General features: G+C 42.5%; 1 protein-coding gene across 2 annotated transcripts in view; it reads left to right on the forward strand.

The window, feature by feature from the left end:
* The window catches only part of Lmbr1 (limb development membrane protein 1), a 161387-nt gene that overhangs the window by 60746 nt on the left and 83883 nt on the right, over positions 1 to 16758 (forward strand). For both annotated transcript variants that reach the window (XM_004628966.2, XM_023712871.1), the window contains one exon: positions 7419 to 7522. In XM_004628966.2, coding sequence (XP_004629023.1) covers positions 7419 to 7522 — 104 coding nt within the window. The remainder of the gene's footprint in view (positions 1 to 7418; positions 7523 to 16758) is intronic.

The raw sequence follows: 16758 nt of genomic DNA on the forward strand, positions 1-16758 counted from the left end.
ACCAGGGGGCGGGGCTGGCTGGCATGTGGTGCTGGGGGATTGAACCGCGGTCCCTGATGCTTTGCTAAGCTTGTTCTAAGTAGGTGCTTTAGACCACCGAGCCATCTCTCCAGCCCATAGATATCTTTTAAATAGGTTGTTATTAATACTGCTTTAGACAAACTACCACATTTCTGAATTTTTAAGACTTCTGCTATATTGAAGCATTTAATTTTAGCTTTTTGAAGTAGAGATGTGATTTCTTTATTTTATAAATGAATATGAAGTAATACATAATAAAATGTGTGTTTTGATCTTAATAGTGATTTTCAATTTACGAATAGTCTATCAGAATTATAGAAATTATAGGGCTGCCCAGATAGCTCAGTGGACCACAATTTGATCCCCATTGTGCTGTGGGGCCCCCCGCCCCCGCCCCAGGGAGTGCTGAGATGGTGAATGAGACTGGGTGTGGCGGTGTGGACCTCTAATCCCAGCGCTTGGGAGGCTGAAAACAGGAGGATTACTACGAGTCCTATCTGTGCAGTGAGACCCTGTACTAAAATACATTTAAAAAAAAGAAATTGTTAAAGGACATTTATACATGTGTAGTTAATGTTAGTGAAATTCTAGCTATTTACAAGATGTTACAAAACTGCCAAGAATATAAAAACTTCTTAGCAGTGCATGTTAAGTACATTACTGTATCTGAATGTTAGTCTTCTCATATGGACTTCAACTTTCTTCTATGTGACAGGCTTTATAATTAGATTACCATAAGCTTAGTCTGAAACTTTCACATGTGCTTACTGTGGTTAATAAATTTAAATTTTTACTTTTAATTATTTAGAATGCAAAGACTGATCTATCTAATTTTATGACAGACTGAATTAGTTAGAACTCTCTGATGAGTCATTGTTCTGCAGTTGTATAGCAAACGCTGTTGTTGAGGGCACTAACATTTTCTTTATTGAGCTTTCAGTAACTATCTTAGTTTTGAGAAAGTATATTAAGAAACATAGGTACTTTTTACTGATTTGTCAGCATTTGCCTAAGGCAATTTCAATTTTTTTTTTAATTTTATTTATTTATTTATGTGTGTGTGGCCAGCTCAGCCCACCAGGGGGCGGGGCTGGCTGGCATGTGGTGCTGGGGGATTGAACCGCGGTCCCTGATGCTTTGCTAAGCTTGTTCTAAGTAGGTGCTTTAGACCACTGAGCCATCTCACCAGCCCCGGCAATTTCAATTTTTGACTTTTGGTTTTTATTCCTATTTTTACCTGTTTGAGTAAGCTGTAAGTAGTTATTGAGTAGTGTGACCAGAACTCGGTCCACGTGAGGACTTGCAGTTATTTCATTATTATACCTGAAATATTGCTAGCATGCACACCCGAGTAGACTGCAGTTTGTAAATGTATCAAAGGACATGATGGAAAGGGTGAGGGAGGGAGGAGGAGGAAGCGTGGCAGCACTTAACAGAGTGTCCTGGAGCCTGTGTAGAAATGCACCCTGGGATAGGTGAATTTCATTTACATATTTGGTACAGGGTCTTACTCCGCAGCTTGGACTCAGTGATCCTCCTGTTTTCAGTCTCCCCAGTGCTGGGATTGCAGGCGTGTGCCACCACATCCAGACTCCCTCGCTGGATCAGTGTGTCCCAGGGGCAGGGCCAGCGTGGCGTGTGGGACCGGGGATTGAACCTTGGTCCCTGTGCTTGCTAAAGCAGGTGCTTAGTCTTCTAAGCTATCTCATCGGCCCTTGGGATCTGTGAATTTTAGGACTACAGGGTAAGAGAATAAAGAGAGTTGGTCTTTCACAGGGAATAATTTTCCATCTAGTAAGAGAAAGCTAAGACATAGAAACAAGGTTTATTCTTTCTATAATGAAGACTTTGTTCTGTTCTTCTGTTATATGTTGAAAAAATCTAGAAAAGGAGCAGAGATATGAACATGTACCTGGCGAGGGCACCCTGAAGTAGAGAAGGTAACTGCAGAAATAGATTTTTTTTTTCAGAAATAGATTTTTAAAAAATAACAAATCCATTAGGATAGATAGGTGGTAAAGAATAAGCTCTTTCTATTGCAGTGTTTTGTGCATAGAGGGTTTTTTTGTGTTTTACCAAGAACTAACAGATTTGGAGCAAGAAAATTAAGACTATCAGTGCAACATTGTTGGTAGAGAAAAATTTTAAGAGTTAAAAATAATGTAAGTAACATGGGCTTTAAGAGGGACAAGGTTTTCAAGAAAATACTGGTATTTCTTGACTGAATCTCCTAATAAATGTATCCATCCTAAGTTGAAAATACTGACTTAGTTGAAAGTCCATAGCGTTGCTCAGCAGCTCTGCGCTGCGGAGCACGGTGCTTCCTGCGCGTGGCTGGCTGTGGCCTGGGCTGCAGCTCTGGCCACTGCTCAGCAGCACAACAGTATTGTTCTGCCTGTGGGTGCCCGGGGAAAGTCCAGAATTGAAGTATGGTTTCTGTAAATGTGCCTTGCTGCTGCACCATTGTACATTGTAAAATCCCAAACTGGGAAATGTTGCTAGCTATGGGCAGTAATTCTTGGAGTTAGGAAACAAAGCAAGCTACTTTCTCTTAGTTCAGTGAGAAGAAAGTTTTGAACTAATAGTGTTTAGACAAGCTATCATGTCAGCATCTTGTACTATGAATAACTACTACAAAGACAACAATATGCAATGTATGGATTATTGTAACTGCCCTACTAACCTGTTTTGAACCTGTCTCATTGCTACTTCTTTCTCAATAAAATTAAGAAAAACAAAAACAAAAACAAAAACAAAGCAAGGTGTTGCCTACAGGGGGCACCAGCCTGCAGGGCAGCGAGCGAGAGCCGGTAACCTGGTACCCACAAGGTGGGAGGTGAGAGAGGCCACGAGGGCCAGAGTGTACAGGTCCGGTTCTGGGAGGCAGAGCGCTGAGACGCACTTGCTTTCCGCGAGGGGCTTGGCGTCCTTGGGGGGTGGAAGCTGAGAGTTCCTCAGGTCACTGGCGCTGGGCCTTCGAAGGGTGGTAAGAGCTGGCCTCTTTGTCCTTTTTTTTTGTTTTTGTTTTTCCCTCTTGGCCAAGAAGTGAACTGCTTGGGTTTAACACGTGTTCCCTGTGTCCACCTAGCCCCACACAAAGGAGCACATCATCCTGAAGCACATCATCAAATTGATCAGAATCACTGAAGAAGAAAAAATCCTAAAGTCACCTGCTCTTTGAAAGTCAGTGTAGGAGGCAGCTCATCAGGACAGAGCCTGCCTGGCAAGCACAGAGTTCTGAGTTCAGTTCCTGGTTTAAAAAAAAAAAAAAAAAAAAAGTAAATGTATAACATTAAGGGCCTGTATGAGAATGGAAGATAGATTTCAAATCAGTTTCAGTGAATTCCACCTTGAGAAACTGTATTTTGCATATTAATAGAAAAAGAACAAATGAATCCCAAAGCAAGAGGAAAGGAAGGAAAAAGATGAGAGGAGAAATTAGTCAGGCCAATAAAATTGAAAAATGATGTTAGCCTGATTAGTGCAAATAAAGATACACATTTTCTGAGATAACAAGGGGTGACATCATTATAGATCTTACAGCTTTTGAAAGACATCCTACGAACACCTTTTAGTAATAAACTCAGCAACTTAGAGAAACAGTCAAATTCCTTGAAATGCAAAAATGATTAATGCTTCCTCAGACGTTGAGAATGTTACAGGCGTTCTTACAAATGAAGCTCTACGCCAGCAGAATCTCACTGTCATTTTTACCAGGTGGACACTGGCACTATGGACTTTTCCAGAAAATTGAAGTTGAAGGAATACTTTCTATCTCATCAGCCAACATTAACCTGGTAACAAAACCAGACAGCTATTACATGGTATTACTTGTGAACACAGAGGCATAAATTCTAAACAATTTAAGCAAACAAAATATAGCGTTATATAAAAACAATTATGCATCATGACTTGAAAAACCGATGTAATTTACCATATTCGCATGCTAAAAGTCACAATACATGCAGAGAAAAGATATGACAAAATTCAATATGCATTCTTTATAAAATCAGAAAACCATGTTCTCTCCTAAGAAAGAGCATCTATGTAAAGCCTGTGGGCAACATACTCAGTGGTGAAAGGCGGAATGTTTCCCCCAGAGATTAGGAGCAAGGCAGGCAAGCCTGTTCTGACCTCTTCCATTTAATGCATTGTAGAAATTAAAAGGACAACCTAGTTGCAGAAGAAAAACTGCCTGTTGATATGATTGTCTATGTAGAACTTTTCACGGGCTGTACTGTAAAGAATCTTACAAACAGCAAGTGCATTTTTTCAGGTTGCAGGATACAAGACATATACAGATGTGATTGTATTTTTTATATTGGCAGTGAATTTAAAAACCTGTGCCACTTAACATCTAAAATATGAAATATTTAGAGGTACGTGAGGCCTATTTATTATAAACTATAAAACATTGCAGAGAGAAAATACACTGTGAAGTGCAGCATGAAGGAGGTACTGCTGTGCATGATGGGTCCCAAATTGTGTCTAGGCTCTTCTGTATGAGAAAAAGTTGGATGTGACGTGACAATAAGGAAAAACTAGCAAAGTTTAATTAGGTGGTCAAATGCTCAGAGTGAGTGGCCTCACGCTGGCAGAAAGGGACTGTTAGGTTTAAGAATTAAAATACTGCGCTGGGGCTTTGGTGCCTCCATTGGGTCTTTCGGAGCATGCCTGGCAGCACGACTGACAGTGCACTGACTCACATCAGCCGTGTCTGCTGCACATCTTTCCCCACTGTTCACTCTTACAATTGGATATATGAGATGCAGGTCATATGCATGAACCTTTAGTAAGCTCCAAATGAAGAAAAGTGATGTGGTGGCGGCTGTGTGGCACAGAGGGCTGTCTGTACATTGAAAGCCTGTTGAAGGTCACGTGAGTGTTGTAGGTCAGCCGGCAGGCCTGGCGCTCACGTTCTGGTTCCATAACAAACATTTGCATACGAGTGTTGACAACAACTTGTTTGTAGCTGCCGCAAGTTGAGAACAGTCCTGATGACTTTGAGGTGGGTGCCGCCCAGCAACAGTTTGGTATGATCCATCCTGTGAATGTGCAAATCTACGTGCTGCAAAACCTCAAAGTAATTGTGGTTGGTGACAGAAGCCAGAAAGAACAAGAGTGTAAACTACACATTCCATTTTATATCGTCTTAGAAAATACATTTTCTAAAGTGCAGAGTCAGTGGCTGCCTAGGAGAGGGGTGAGGCAGGAGTGGCTGGAGGCAGGGATTCTACAAGGGTGCAGGACCCGCAGAGAGGATGGCCATGTCAGTTAGCCTGACTGTGATGATGCTGTTGCGGGCTGTTCTATGCTCACAGTTTGGGAGGTTCATGGGCACAGTTCCCCCCACATGATGACAGAAGAGAAGCAGAGGGAACCAGCCACATGTGGAAGGAGCCATGTGCATGAGGTGGCCTCCTTAACCTGACTTCAGGGGGACTTCCTGCAAGAGGGAGGCTGTGCTACTAGGACAGAAGCTTTGGTCCTCTCCAGGGGTCGAGTCTCCTCTCCCACAGGCCCTGCTTCCTGCAGGTCACACAGCTTCAGCACTGCTGCCGGCTGGAGAATGGGCCTCGAGTACCCGTGCCTCCGTGGAGGGTGCTCTTGAACTGCAGCTGAGCCATAGCCCTCTGCATAGTTTTTGTGTGCTGTAGCTCAGCAAAGCTGTTTTTACTTTTTGTATACACTTACTTCCTTTGCACTGGGAGTTGGAAATTAATTCTAAGGTGATTCCCATAGTGTTTGGCCTGTGAACTTTTCCACAGAGAGTGTTGCCTTGTTAACGTTCAGCTGTCTGATATGATACTGTTCATTCCTGCAACTCTGTTTTTGATTCTTCAAAACAGATACTGAGAGATCAAAGTTGGGGAGAAGCATGTGCACGGGGACTGCGTGAAGAGCGCGTGGGTTTGTGGGAGACTGCAGATCACTCGTGGGATTTAGCTGTAGAGATTCCTGATGACAAGGTTGCAGAGAAAGGCTCCGGTAGTGCTCTGCTGTGTGGAGCGCTCCCCTGCCGTAGTAGGTCGTGGTTTTCTTTGAAGTTTTCTGAAGGAATTACATGACATTTCATTGGATTAAAACTATCTAATGTAAATTGAGTGTGGTAGTTGACATGATCACCTTTATCTTTTATAACACAAATGATTTCAAGTTGGCATATCTGTTTTCCACTGTGCCTAAACAAGGCAACATACCAATGGTCTCCAACCTTCTTTTTTTTTTTTTTTTATGTTTTTTTTTTTTTTTTGGCAGAACTGGGGATTGAACTCAGGCCCCTGCGCTTGCCAGGCAAGCGCTTATTCTACTGAGCCATCTCCCGACCCAATTGTCTGGTTTTAAAAGCATTGAATTATTGCTGCGTGCACTGCAGTGAATTTGTGCTTCATATGATTTTATCTTTGGGCCATGATTTTATAAACTTACATAGAGAGTGTACTTGTCATGTTGAAACTTGGTGTCTCACCTGTCAAAATGGGCAATGTTGGGTCCAACATTGGAATCCCTGACTACTTTTGTGGCCAATGATGCACCAAGCGTCTCTTTTCCTATTTCTGCTCTCATTTAGTGGCCATGTATTCTGGCTTCATAAAGAAGTGTCATATGTGCCCAAGGGGGAAACGGCCACGTGAGCTTCCTTTCCTTCTTCCCTTCCACTTGGATTGGGGCATGGAAGTGGCTCTGCCCTTGCAGGTGCTGCTGCTTTGTCCAGTGACACAGTAGCCTCTGCCACCTGCTGTCAGGGCGCAGTGCCACCAGCCCCAAGGGGGACTGCGTGAAGAACACATGGGTTTATGGGAGACCTGCAAATCACTCAGAATGGGGCTTGGCACATAAAGCTCTGTAAATGCTAGTTAATATTTTTAGGGTTTTATGAGGCTTAAATTAAATGGGAATATGCATGTGAAAGGCTGAACAGAGTATCTGGCATTTATTAAGTGCTCAATAAAGGCTGGTGGCTCTAATTTAAATATTTTGGTGCCTTTGTGTCTAAAAAGCTGTGGCTTTGGATCTCTGCATATGTCATCTCCTTAGGGGCATGAAGAAAAAGCCACTGATTTCTATGTTGGCTTTTCCTGATAAGCACAAATTACGTCAGAAAGTTAAATAAGTGAATGAAGGGTTATTTTTATCTCTAAGTTATAATAATTTTAATACATATTTGAAATTTGTGTTTACTTTTGCTGTCAAAAGTAAAATCTTGGGAGATAAAAAGCATTAAGATGTGTGATATATATTTGTACCAACTCCCCATGATGCATATTATATACTACAAACATATATCTAAATTTTTAAACAAGTATAGATCTTGGTTAAAATCACAGTTTAGTAAACTTGAAAAGACCTGTCAGTATGTAACCTGATTTTTTTTCTTGCTTGTTGTCTTCTTACAGGTTTGTGGAATCTTGCCTCTCTCTTTTCCAACCTTTGTTTATTTGTATTGATGCCCTTTGCCTTTTTCTTTCTGGAATCGGAAGGTTTTGCTGGTCTCAAAAAGGTAAGTAAATTGAGTTTTGGAGTTAAAATTGTTACATTAAGAAGTAAATGCCATTCAAATTGAACTAGAAGAAGTAGGCTCAACTAATCATTTAAAATGAATGGAAGAAATTTAGGCAACCAGTAATGTTAATGCGTTGTTAACCATAAATGGATGATATTGCATGTCAGATTGATGGGGCCGGGAAATGGCTCAGCAGAATAAACGCTTCCCTGGCAAGCGCAGGGGCCGGAGTTCAATCCCTGGTTCTGCCAAAAAAAAAAAAAAAAAAAAAAAGACAAGACCTGGCATGTCAGATTGATGTGTATGCTCATGGGGGAAGGAAGTCATCTCTACCCAGGAACACCTTTTTTCTGGTGGTACCAGGGGCTCTGCCCAGGCCTTTTCCCTGAGTTCTGTCCCGACCCTTCTTTTTACTTGAGACAGGGTCTCATTAAGTCTCTCGGCTGCCCGAGCTGGGCTCTAATTTGCCTTCTCCTGCCTCAGCCTCTCAGAACGCTGGGGTGACAGGCGTGGGCCGCCATGCCCGAGTGCCATGCGTATGTTTATGGTGTGGCTCAACTTAGTGTACCCTGTTGGGCAAAGAATAAACCTGCTGTGGTGCTACTTTATCTTGGGGTGTGTTATTTAGTTTAAAACATACTATGAAATTCTGAAAACCTTAAAATATATCTAAATAAAATTTATTTCACTTCTAATGTTTGTGAGATTGTAACACATAAAACCACTATAGAAGCTCTTCAAGCTGTATTGGTGAGTCAGGATCCTGAGAATGGAGAATCGTGGGCAACGTGGAGAGCTTAGAATGGGTAGAGTGAGAGACTTCATGGGAGCATTTTAAAAACTGATCAAGGCTTTGTACAGAGGCAAGGACTTAATTCATTCTTTTCTTAAAATTTTATTTTTTAAATTTGGTACAGGGTCTCACTACGCAGCTCAGACTTGTAGTGATCCTCCTGTTTTCAGCCTCCCTAGTGCTGGGATTATAGGTGCGCGCCACCATGTCCAGACTCGGTTACTGGCTCAGTGTGCTTGGGGGCAGGGCTGGTGTGGGGGGCATGCGATACTGGGGATCGAACCCCAGTTCATGTGCTTGCCTAGGCAGGTGCTTAGTTCGCTGAGCTATATTGCTGGCCCTTAATTCATTCTTTTTTTTTTTTTTTTGGTGGAACCAGGGATTGAATTCAGATCCTTGTGTTTGCCAGTCAAGCACTTATCCTACTGAGCCATCTCCCTGGCCCCCCTTAATTCATTCTTAAAAGCACCATTTTAAAACAAAGGTCTATTTGTATCCTGTGCAGCTCTTTGCCATAAATTTTTGGGATATAAGGCGAATATTTAGGTAGTTATGTCTTAAGTGACTTAAATTTGAAGAAGCGAGTCTAATGTTACACCGAGGCATGTTATACTTCCCTAATTGGTAGTCTGATTTATGCTGTGATGTATGGCAGAGCAGTTTGCCTGTTTATCTTATCATTGAATAATACTGTAATGCCAGTTGAAGAAATTTGGCATAGGTTGTAAACTGTGTGAGTTATTATTTTTGTTTAGAATAACTGTGTGTTTGGCACTTTGACGGCTCTTCTGATTTTAAACTTCAAATGTCACGCATTTTAAACCCATATCTTAAAGGAGGCGTGAAAAATCCCTGAGAGAGGTGATGTTTAATGTTGTTTCTGCAGACTCATCTTGAGGTTTTTGGCTGCGGTGACAGGTGTGTGCCACTGCGACCAGGGTGTGCTGATATATTCTTAGGATTAAATTGAAACTATGTAACATGAATAAAGCATTGTGTGAGTTCCATTTAGAAAGCTATTTCAAGCTGGGCATGGTGGTATACGCCTGCAATCCCAGTACTTGGGAGGCTGAGGTGGGAAGTTTGCTCTGAGTCTGAGTGAATTGAAGGTCACCCTGAACTACACAGGAGACTCTGCCTCAAGAAAAACAAACAAATAACAACAGCAACAGCAACAGCTGTTTCAGCTGGGCATAGTGGCATATGCCTGTAATCTCAGCTACGGGGTAGGTAAGGCAGGAGGATTACAAGTGTGAGGCCAGCTTGACCACCTAGTGAGACCCTATCTCAATAAAGCAAAACAAAATAAAAAACAAAACAAACTGGCTTGGGTATGTAGCTCAGTAGCAGAGCATTTGCATAGCAGGCCCAAGGCTCTGGCTTCAATCTTTCAGTCCCCCAGTATAGCAAAAGAAAAAAAAGATGAAAAAAAAAAAAAAAAAAAAAGGAAGCCTGTGTCACTGTTTATATAGTCTTGAATGAATATATTATGTATGCATTGAATTAAGTATTCTTACTGGAGGGATTTAGTTCTGAGATCCAAAGGTATTGGGCTGGAGAGATGGCTCAGTGGTCTAAAGCACCTACTTAGAACAAGCTTAGCAAAGCATCAGGGACCGCGGTTCAATCCCCCAGCACCATATGCCAGCCAGCCCCGCCCCCTGGTGGGCTGAGCTGGCCACACACACACACACACACACACACACACACACACAAATAAATAAATTAAAAAAAAACCAAAAAACAAAGGTATTAAGCAGTGTCGGGTTGGCTCTGGTCCACATGTGTAAAATAGTGGATTAGAACCAGAATGTAGCTTGTGCCTTCACTTGTCTCCATTCTGAGAGTACAAGCAGAGCCAGCTAGGATGTTGAATGGCCCAGCAGTGGGGTGGAAGAGGACAGGCAGGAGGGCAGTTGGAGCTGCAGAAGACAGAGGACCTGGGAGAATGGACAGTGAGCTACTCAGCCTGAACAGTAGATGGGAGGGAACGAGCAGCCAGGAGAAAGGAGGCCGCTGGGGATGCTGGCGATGGTGGCATTTGTCGAAGTTTTGAGCCAAAGCTTGAGGGACTCCATAGGATTTTCTAAGTACTCCTAAGTGCTGGCAGTGTCGCTTGTAGGGACATGGATGAGGAGCTAGTGCTTCCACCTTCTCACACAGGCCATGCAGGAGGAGGCTGGCGGGACCGGGAGGGCTGCGGGCTGCCAGAGGAGCGCACATTCCAGGGCCACGCCCGTGCCCACCTCAGAGCTGCGATGCAGCTGAGGGTGTGGCGGGGATCCTGCTGCGTGTGATAGGTTAGGTGCCCAGGTACCCTCTGACATCAGGGCCCGGAGCCCTCTTTCCTCCGCCAGGTGGTTTGGATTTTGTGCTACAGACGACATGGGGCTGGCAGAAGAGTTTCCACAGAGGATTCTTACATCTAGTCCTCCAATTAGGTGTAGAGATTAGTCCACATCTTAGAGCTCCTTCATGAGTCCTCAAGCAAGACAGTGCCAAAGAGTGCTCGCTCCACAGTGCCACGCCCTGCATCTTCACAGCAGTCATACACCCTGTTCTGCTCAGTAGAATGCCGTGGCACATGTCACTAAAACTGCCGGGTGCACTGTCACCAGAACCACAAAGCTGATCAGTGGAGGGGTGTATTCACCTTCGGAAGTGTGGTGTCACAAGCTCCTGCCGAATTTATGCTTGCTGTGAAGGCTGTGCACAGTCCTTCACCTCCCCTTTGTGAATGGATGAGGCAGAGTTAGCAAGTCTTTAGGACTTAAAGAATACGACAAGAAAACCTAATGATGTGTTGCCAGCTCTTTACAGACTGAAAGGGAGAACCAGCTGAGTAGGAGCCCAGAGGTAGCTGGAGGCATTGCACATCTACACTTACACAGTTCTTCCTCTAATTTCAAACCCATTTCTGGTCTTCCCATACACAATTAAAAGCATATTCTTTTCAGAGTGCATCTTTGACCATGTTAGTGCCTTTCGTGAGATCAGATGGGATTGTGGGACGGGATGGTCATGTAATGCAGGTGCCCTCACTGAGCCAAGTGACCCTTAGACCTGGCAAAGGACTTAAAGGGGCCCAGGCTGGCTGCCACTGATCCGGATGGGAAGCGAGGAGTGACAGGGACACTAGCGCTGTGTCGGTTCCCAGCAGAGGAGAACAAGTGGTGTGGGTGCGGCCGAAAGGCCGACGAGGAGACTGCCTGCAAGGTGGGCTCTTGCTGCTGGCAGGTTGAGGAGAAGGGGCCAGGGAGGACAGCGTGGAGGTGCAGAGGCACAGAAATTGGGTTGCTGAGTTGAACTGCTGGACCAGAGGCTTCATCTGAACCGCAGATTTTCTTTTGTAAAGTAGGTATAGTAATGACATCATCTTTTTTGTATTATTTTGATGATTTAATGAATTTAGATTATTCATGTAAAGCACACAGCCCAGGACTCTGTAAACATTAGTAAGTTGTCACCATCCTTGTGGTAGTAAATGCATTTCATTACTTTTTTATTGCTTACTAATGTTACTTGTGACATTAATGTTATCTTGGATTCTGAAAGCAACCAGAGACAGTACAGCTAGCTCTTAATTATTCACATTTTATTATCTCAGTTTCAAAATTCCACATCACTTGCACATTTGAAATGGCATGTACTAGAGCAGAACAAAGCAGTTAGCACTAAAGGTAGCAAACTCTGGAAAAAACCTGCTTGAAGATAAGGTACATTCTTGATCCTAGCAGAGATGTCTTAGAACACTTTAAAATTAATTGATGGAAGTTTGTGATTTTAAAATACTCATGTTGGGCCAGGGAGATGGCTCAGTAGATTAAGTGCTTCCCTGGCAAGCGCAAGGGCCTGAGTTCAAGCCCCGGTTCCGCAAAAACAAACAAACAAACAAACAAACAAAAAAACCCAAAAACTCAAGTTTATAGTTTTAAAGTAAGTTAATGAGAGTTGCAGGAGTTACTTTGTATAGGCAGATCTAAATATATAAGAAATATCTTTAAACCTTTCTTTGTGTCTTTGGGTAAAGTAGTATCCCTTGGTACCTACTTATGCAGATTCCGAATAATGTTTCTCAGGATGTAGGGTTCTTTACACAGCACGATAGGCTATATTGGGATTATTAACCTTGTTGGTTCATTGAAGTTAATGTTATCATTGACCTTAGTGCAAGAAGTGTTTGACAGAGCTGGCTAACAAGTGTGTATATTCAAGTGTGTGTGCTCTTATAAAGCTCTCTGTTCATTGATTGTGTTCGACATAGCAGTTTGTGACTCACACTGGGCAGAGGTTAGAAATGTTTCCGACGGTAGGGGCAGCCAGGATCAGAATCCTGATGACCTTGTCCTGTGGCCGAGTTAAATTTCCTTCCCCATGGCGACCCTCCTGGTGCTGTTTTACTTCACTTCAGTCTGCTGTGTTCTCTGGGTGGCACATGGCCCACGTACTCCTGTGGATTCCCTTGGGCAGTCCGTTTAAAACAGCTCCTTGCATATTGCACTGAGATGCGGAAATTGGCCACTGGCCACGGGCGGATGCAGGGCTTGAATTGGAAGTCAAGTAGAATTCGCTCCTTAGTTTTTAATTAAACCGCTATGTTAATTCAAACAGGACATTTTAGGCCTGGGGGGTTGACCATGTCCTTTTAAGGGACTTAAATAACCTTTCTTCTCATTCCTTACTGTGGCGTATGTTTCTGTTTTATTGGACCCATCCCCTCACTGTTCCCTTTCTTCACTAATTCTCATGACTACAAGAGTATAAATGGCTCAGACAAAGTAAATTTTTAGTAAGAAGGTAGCACTTCTTGTGAGCCTGCGGTCTGCGAGCAGTTAAATTGTCCACATGCCAGTTATTTTGCTGTCTCCTGCTTGTCTTGCACTTAGTGTTGTGCACGCCTGTTGTGCATGGACGTGACAGTGTCTGCCTCTGCCTCTCACCTGGTAGAAGCACGCGTCTGTTGGGTTTGTTTCATGGTAGAGATGGCTTTTGAAAACAGTCGTGCAAAGCGCAGGGAGCTGCAGGTCTTGGGATAGTCTTAGGTGACAGTGCTGCCAGGGCTATTGCAGCTCTGATGAGCAGCGTGATGTTGTCTCCTTCTGCTTCAGAGAAGACCTCCAGGTTCTCTATAGCAGCATCAAGATGTTTTCTGATTTCCTAGTGAACTCTAGAGATAGAATTCTGGCCAGTGTTTAAAAGTATTTCATTTCAGGGCGGGGGAGATGGCTCAGTGGAATAAGTGCTTCCCTGGCAAGCACAAGGGCCTGAGTTCAATTCCCGGTTCCAGAAAAAAAAATATTTCATTTCATATTTTATTATTCTGATTTAAAGTGTTATAAGAAAATCACTTAAAGTGAGAAACAGATTTCACCCTGTGATTATAAGTATGATCAGTTAATAATCAAAGGTTTTTCTTGGAATGAATTTATATTTTGCTTCACTAATGTCTATCTTTGATTTGAAGTTCTGGCATAAAATTTAACGTAAGCAACAGCAACATCCTGAGCAATTACCCAAACAACCCAGACATCCCAGAATGTCCAGAGCCTAGCACACGATCTGTGGGATTAAGAGGTTAACTCCTGTAACTTCAAAGTGCTTAATAATAAAAGAAAAAAGTACAGAATTTGAGGTAACTTCCTTTCTTAATTAATTGCACTGACCAGGTGGAAGCAGCGCATTCTATGCTGGTGCTGGGAATGTTCATAAAGCCAGGCAATGTGACAGCACGCTGGAGGAGGAGCAGGGTTTCCTTAATATGTTCCTGTCCTGTGTCACAGTTTGAGATTGTCCTGGTTTATGTCCCTTTTGGCAAACTTACATAAAACTGACCTTATACTGTATTTTATGACCAGATGACTTTTCCCCTCGGTGGCTAATTTGTCTCAGGCCTCCATGTTAAAGAGCAGCGAGTAGGAAGTCCAGCCTCTGTCTCCGTGAGCTTTCATGGCATTCTTTCATTATTTTTGCTCGTTTTTGCCACTGATGATCCATAAATTGTTGGAAATGAGTGATTAAGGAAGTGCTGCTTAGTGTTAGTGGCACATGCGCATATTTGGCATGGTTCTGGCGGGTGAGAGGAAATCACAGAGAAGAGGAAGGCTCCTGCTGGGGACTCTGCAAGGAGATTTAATGTGTGCATGTTTTGATCATGGTGTTGATTACAGAAAATGAAGTCATATCTCACTGACCATTGTTGTGTGTTAATTTGATTCTCCCAGCACCTGTAAGAAAAAAACAGTCATGTATTAGTAGGAATTCTCCCAGTGGGGAGCACTAGTTTCTCCTCAGAAATAACATGGATAAGAAAGGTTATTTTAAGAATATTTCCTTCTGGCTGGAAGCTCATGGAAGGAGCTTCCTTAGCCGCACCCATGTCCATGTCTGGGCCCTCTCACTTGGTGAAAGGAGGGGCCACGTTCCTATGGCTAGACCTTCCGCGCCTGGAGCCGCAGAGTGGCCTGCAGGAGCTCCTTGGAAATACTGAAAGTATGATTTGGAGGAAAAGAACAGCGCACTTATTCTGTTTAAGCATTGTAGGAGTTTAAAAATATTTGGAATGAAAAGTCATTTAGCTCCTGAGATGATGGTTTTCTCACGCTTTCTTAGTCTTTTTGCTACAAAAGAGGCAGAGCTATTCAGTCCTGTGTAGTTTCCAGTGCTTTTGAGTAGTGACTGTTTTTGAACATCACTCAGTTTTCATATATTTGTGCTAATGTAGTACTTTTGGTTGCACCATTACTTTCTCTTAGTCTCTCTTGATAAAAAGATGAGGGTTTCTACATTTAAGGCTGTCTACTTGTACAATGGTGCAGTGGCAAAAAGAAAAAAAGTGAGATTTGGTTCCCAGAAGTGCAGTAGACTCTTGACCTTACTGCCTGTAACCTCGGACAGTTTTGGGGGCCCACCTCTAAGATGGGGTGGCTTCCTGTGGTGTTTGCTCTCGCCTAAGGTGCTGGTAAAGTGCTCAGCACACAGACAAGGAGTCATGCCTAGGTGCTCAGTGTGTCTATGGATGTGGTGTTATTAACGGACTATCAGGAGAGCTTGAAAATTACCTTTTCATATCAATGATGTAAGGTGTTACTCGTATCAGCATGGTCAGCTGTTGCTTGTGTGTCTTTTAAAATAAGATCTATTTTATCTTGCAACAGCACAAGTTGTAAAAATATAGGCCTATGTTTAGTGTGGGACTTAACATAGAGCTTTATCTTATGTGATGATCAAATTGCTGATGTCTCATACTTGAGGCCTGTGTTAAAAGAGATGTTTTGCCATAGAAAAACTGAAAGGGCACAGGCTTCATATTCTAAAATGACTATACCTTTAGTTACACTGGCCCCAAATAGTTCTAATATTCACTTAACAATTCTATAGAAGTAGTTATGATCAAGTAGGTTTATTTATTTGGCGCAGGGTCTTGCTATGCAGCTTGGATGCGTAGTGGTCCTCCTGCCTCACCTTTACACGGCCCGCCCAGGGTTCCAGGGCTGATGCAGTATGTGGTGCTGAGGACTGAGCCCAGGTCTTTGCGCTTGCAAGGCAGGTGCTAAGACCGCTGAGCTCTCTCCTCAGCCCTAATTGGACTCTTTTTCCAAAACTTTTTTTGGGGAATTGAAAACTACCCATCTTTGATTGGAATGAGCTTTATTTGAAAGTAAAATTAGAATTCATTTGTCTGGTTCATTAGTATGGCAGAAGTAGAAGTTGTATATTCAGACACATGAAAGATAATAAGATTGATAGCTTGACTTAGATAATATTTTAAGTGGTATAATTTTTTTTTTTTTTTTTGGTGGAACCAAGGCCCTTGCCAGGGAGGCACTTATTCCACTGAGCCATTGCCCTGGCCCAGTGGTATAATATTTTAAGGTTGATATATCTACTTTTCTTAGAACTTAGTCACTGCCTGTAATATGCTTTCTGTTAAAGAAAGAAAATTCTTCTTTAGAAAGGTAAAGTTGTATTGTTCTGGAGTGGTAGAATTCTAAAGCATCTGAAAATTTAAATTTGTATATATATAAATGTGTCTTGTAGTGATTAAAACGATTAGGCAAAGCCTGAACAAATAAAAAAGAAATAGAACAAAAATTGATTAGTTTATGGGGCAGTATTTTCTATTTTTCTTGGAGTACTGAGAAAGAAGTATCAAATTGTTTTATAATGTTAAGTTTCAGTATTAAACTTTATTTTAGGATCACTTATGTGGGATTACTCAATATTTAATAATAATTGCATGTTAATGAATTTTTATTAGTACATGTTTGCAGTACATGGTGCTTACCACTTAACCACACACTCTTGTGGAGTTAGGCAGTCCACGCATGTAGCACAACTTTTCCTCCTCTTTGCTCCCTTCCCTTCCCTCTTATTCCTCTTCCCCACTTTCTTATTCCCTTCTCATTTGAGAAAGATCTGTCTCCCCATTTCATATATATAT

This window comes from Octodon degus, unplaced genomic scaffold, assembly GCF_000260255.1.
Source record: "Octodon degus isolate 3935 unplaced genomic scaffold, OctDeg1.0 scaffold00027, whole genome shotgun sequence".
Lineage (NCBI taxonomy): Eukaryota > Metazoa > Chordata > Mammalia > Rodentia > Octodontidae > Octodon > Octodon degus.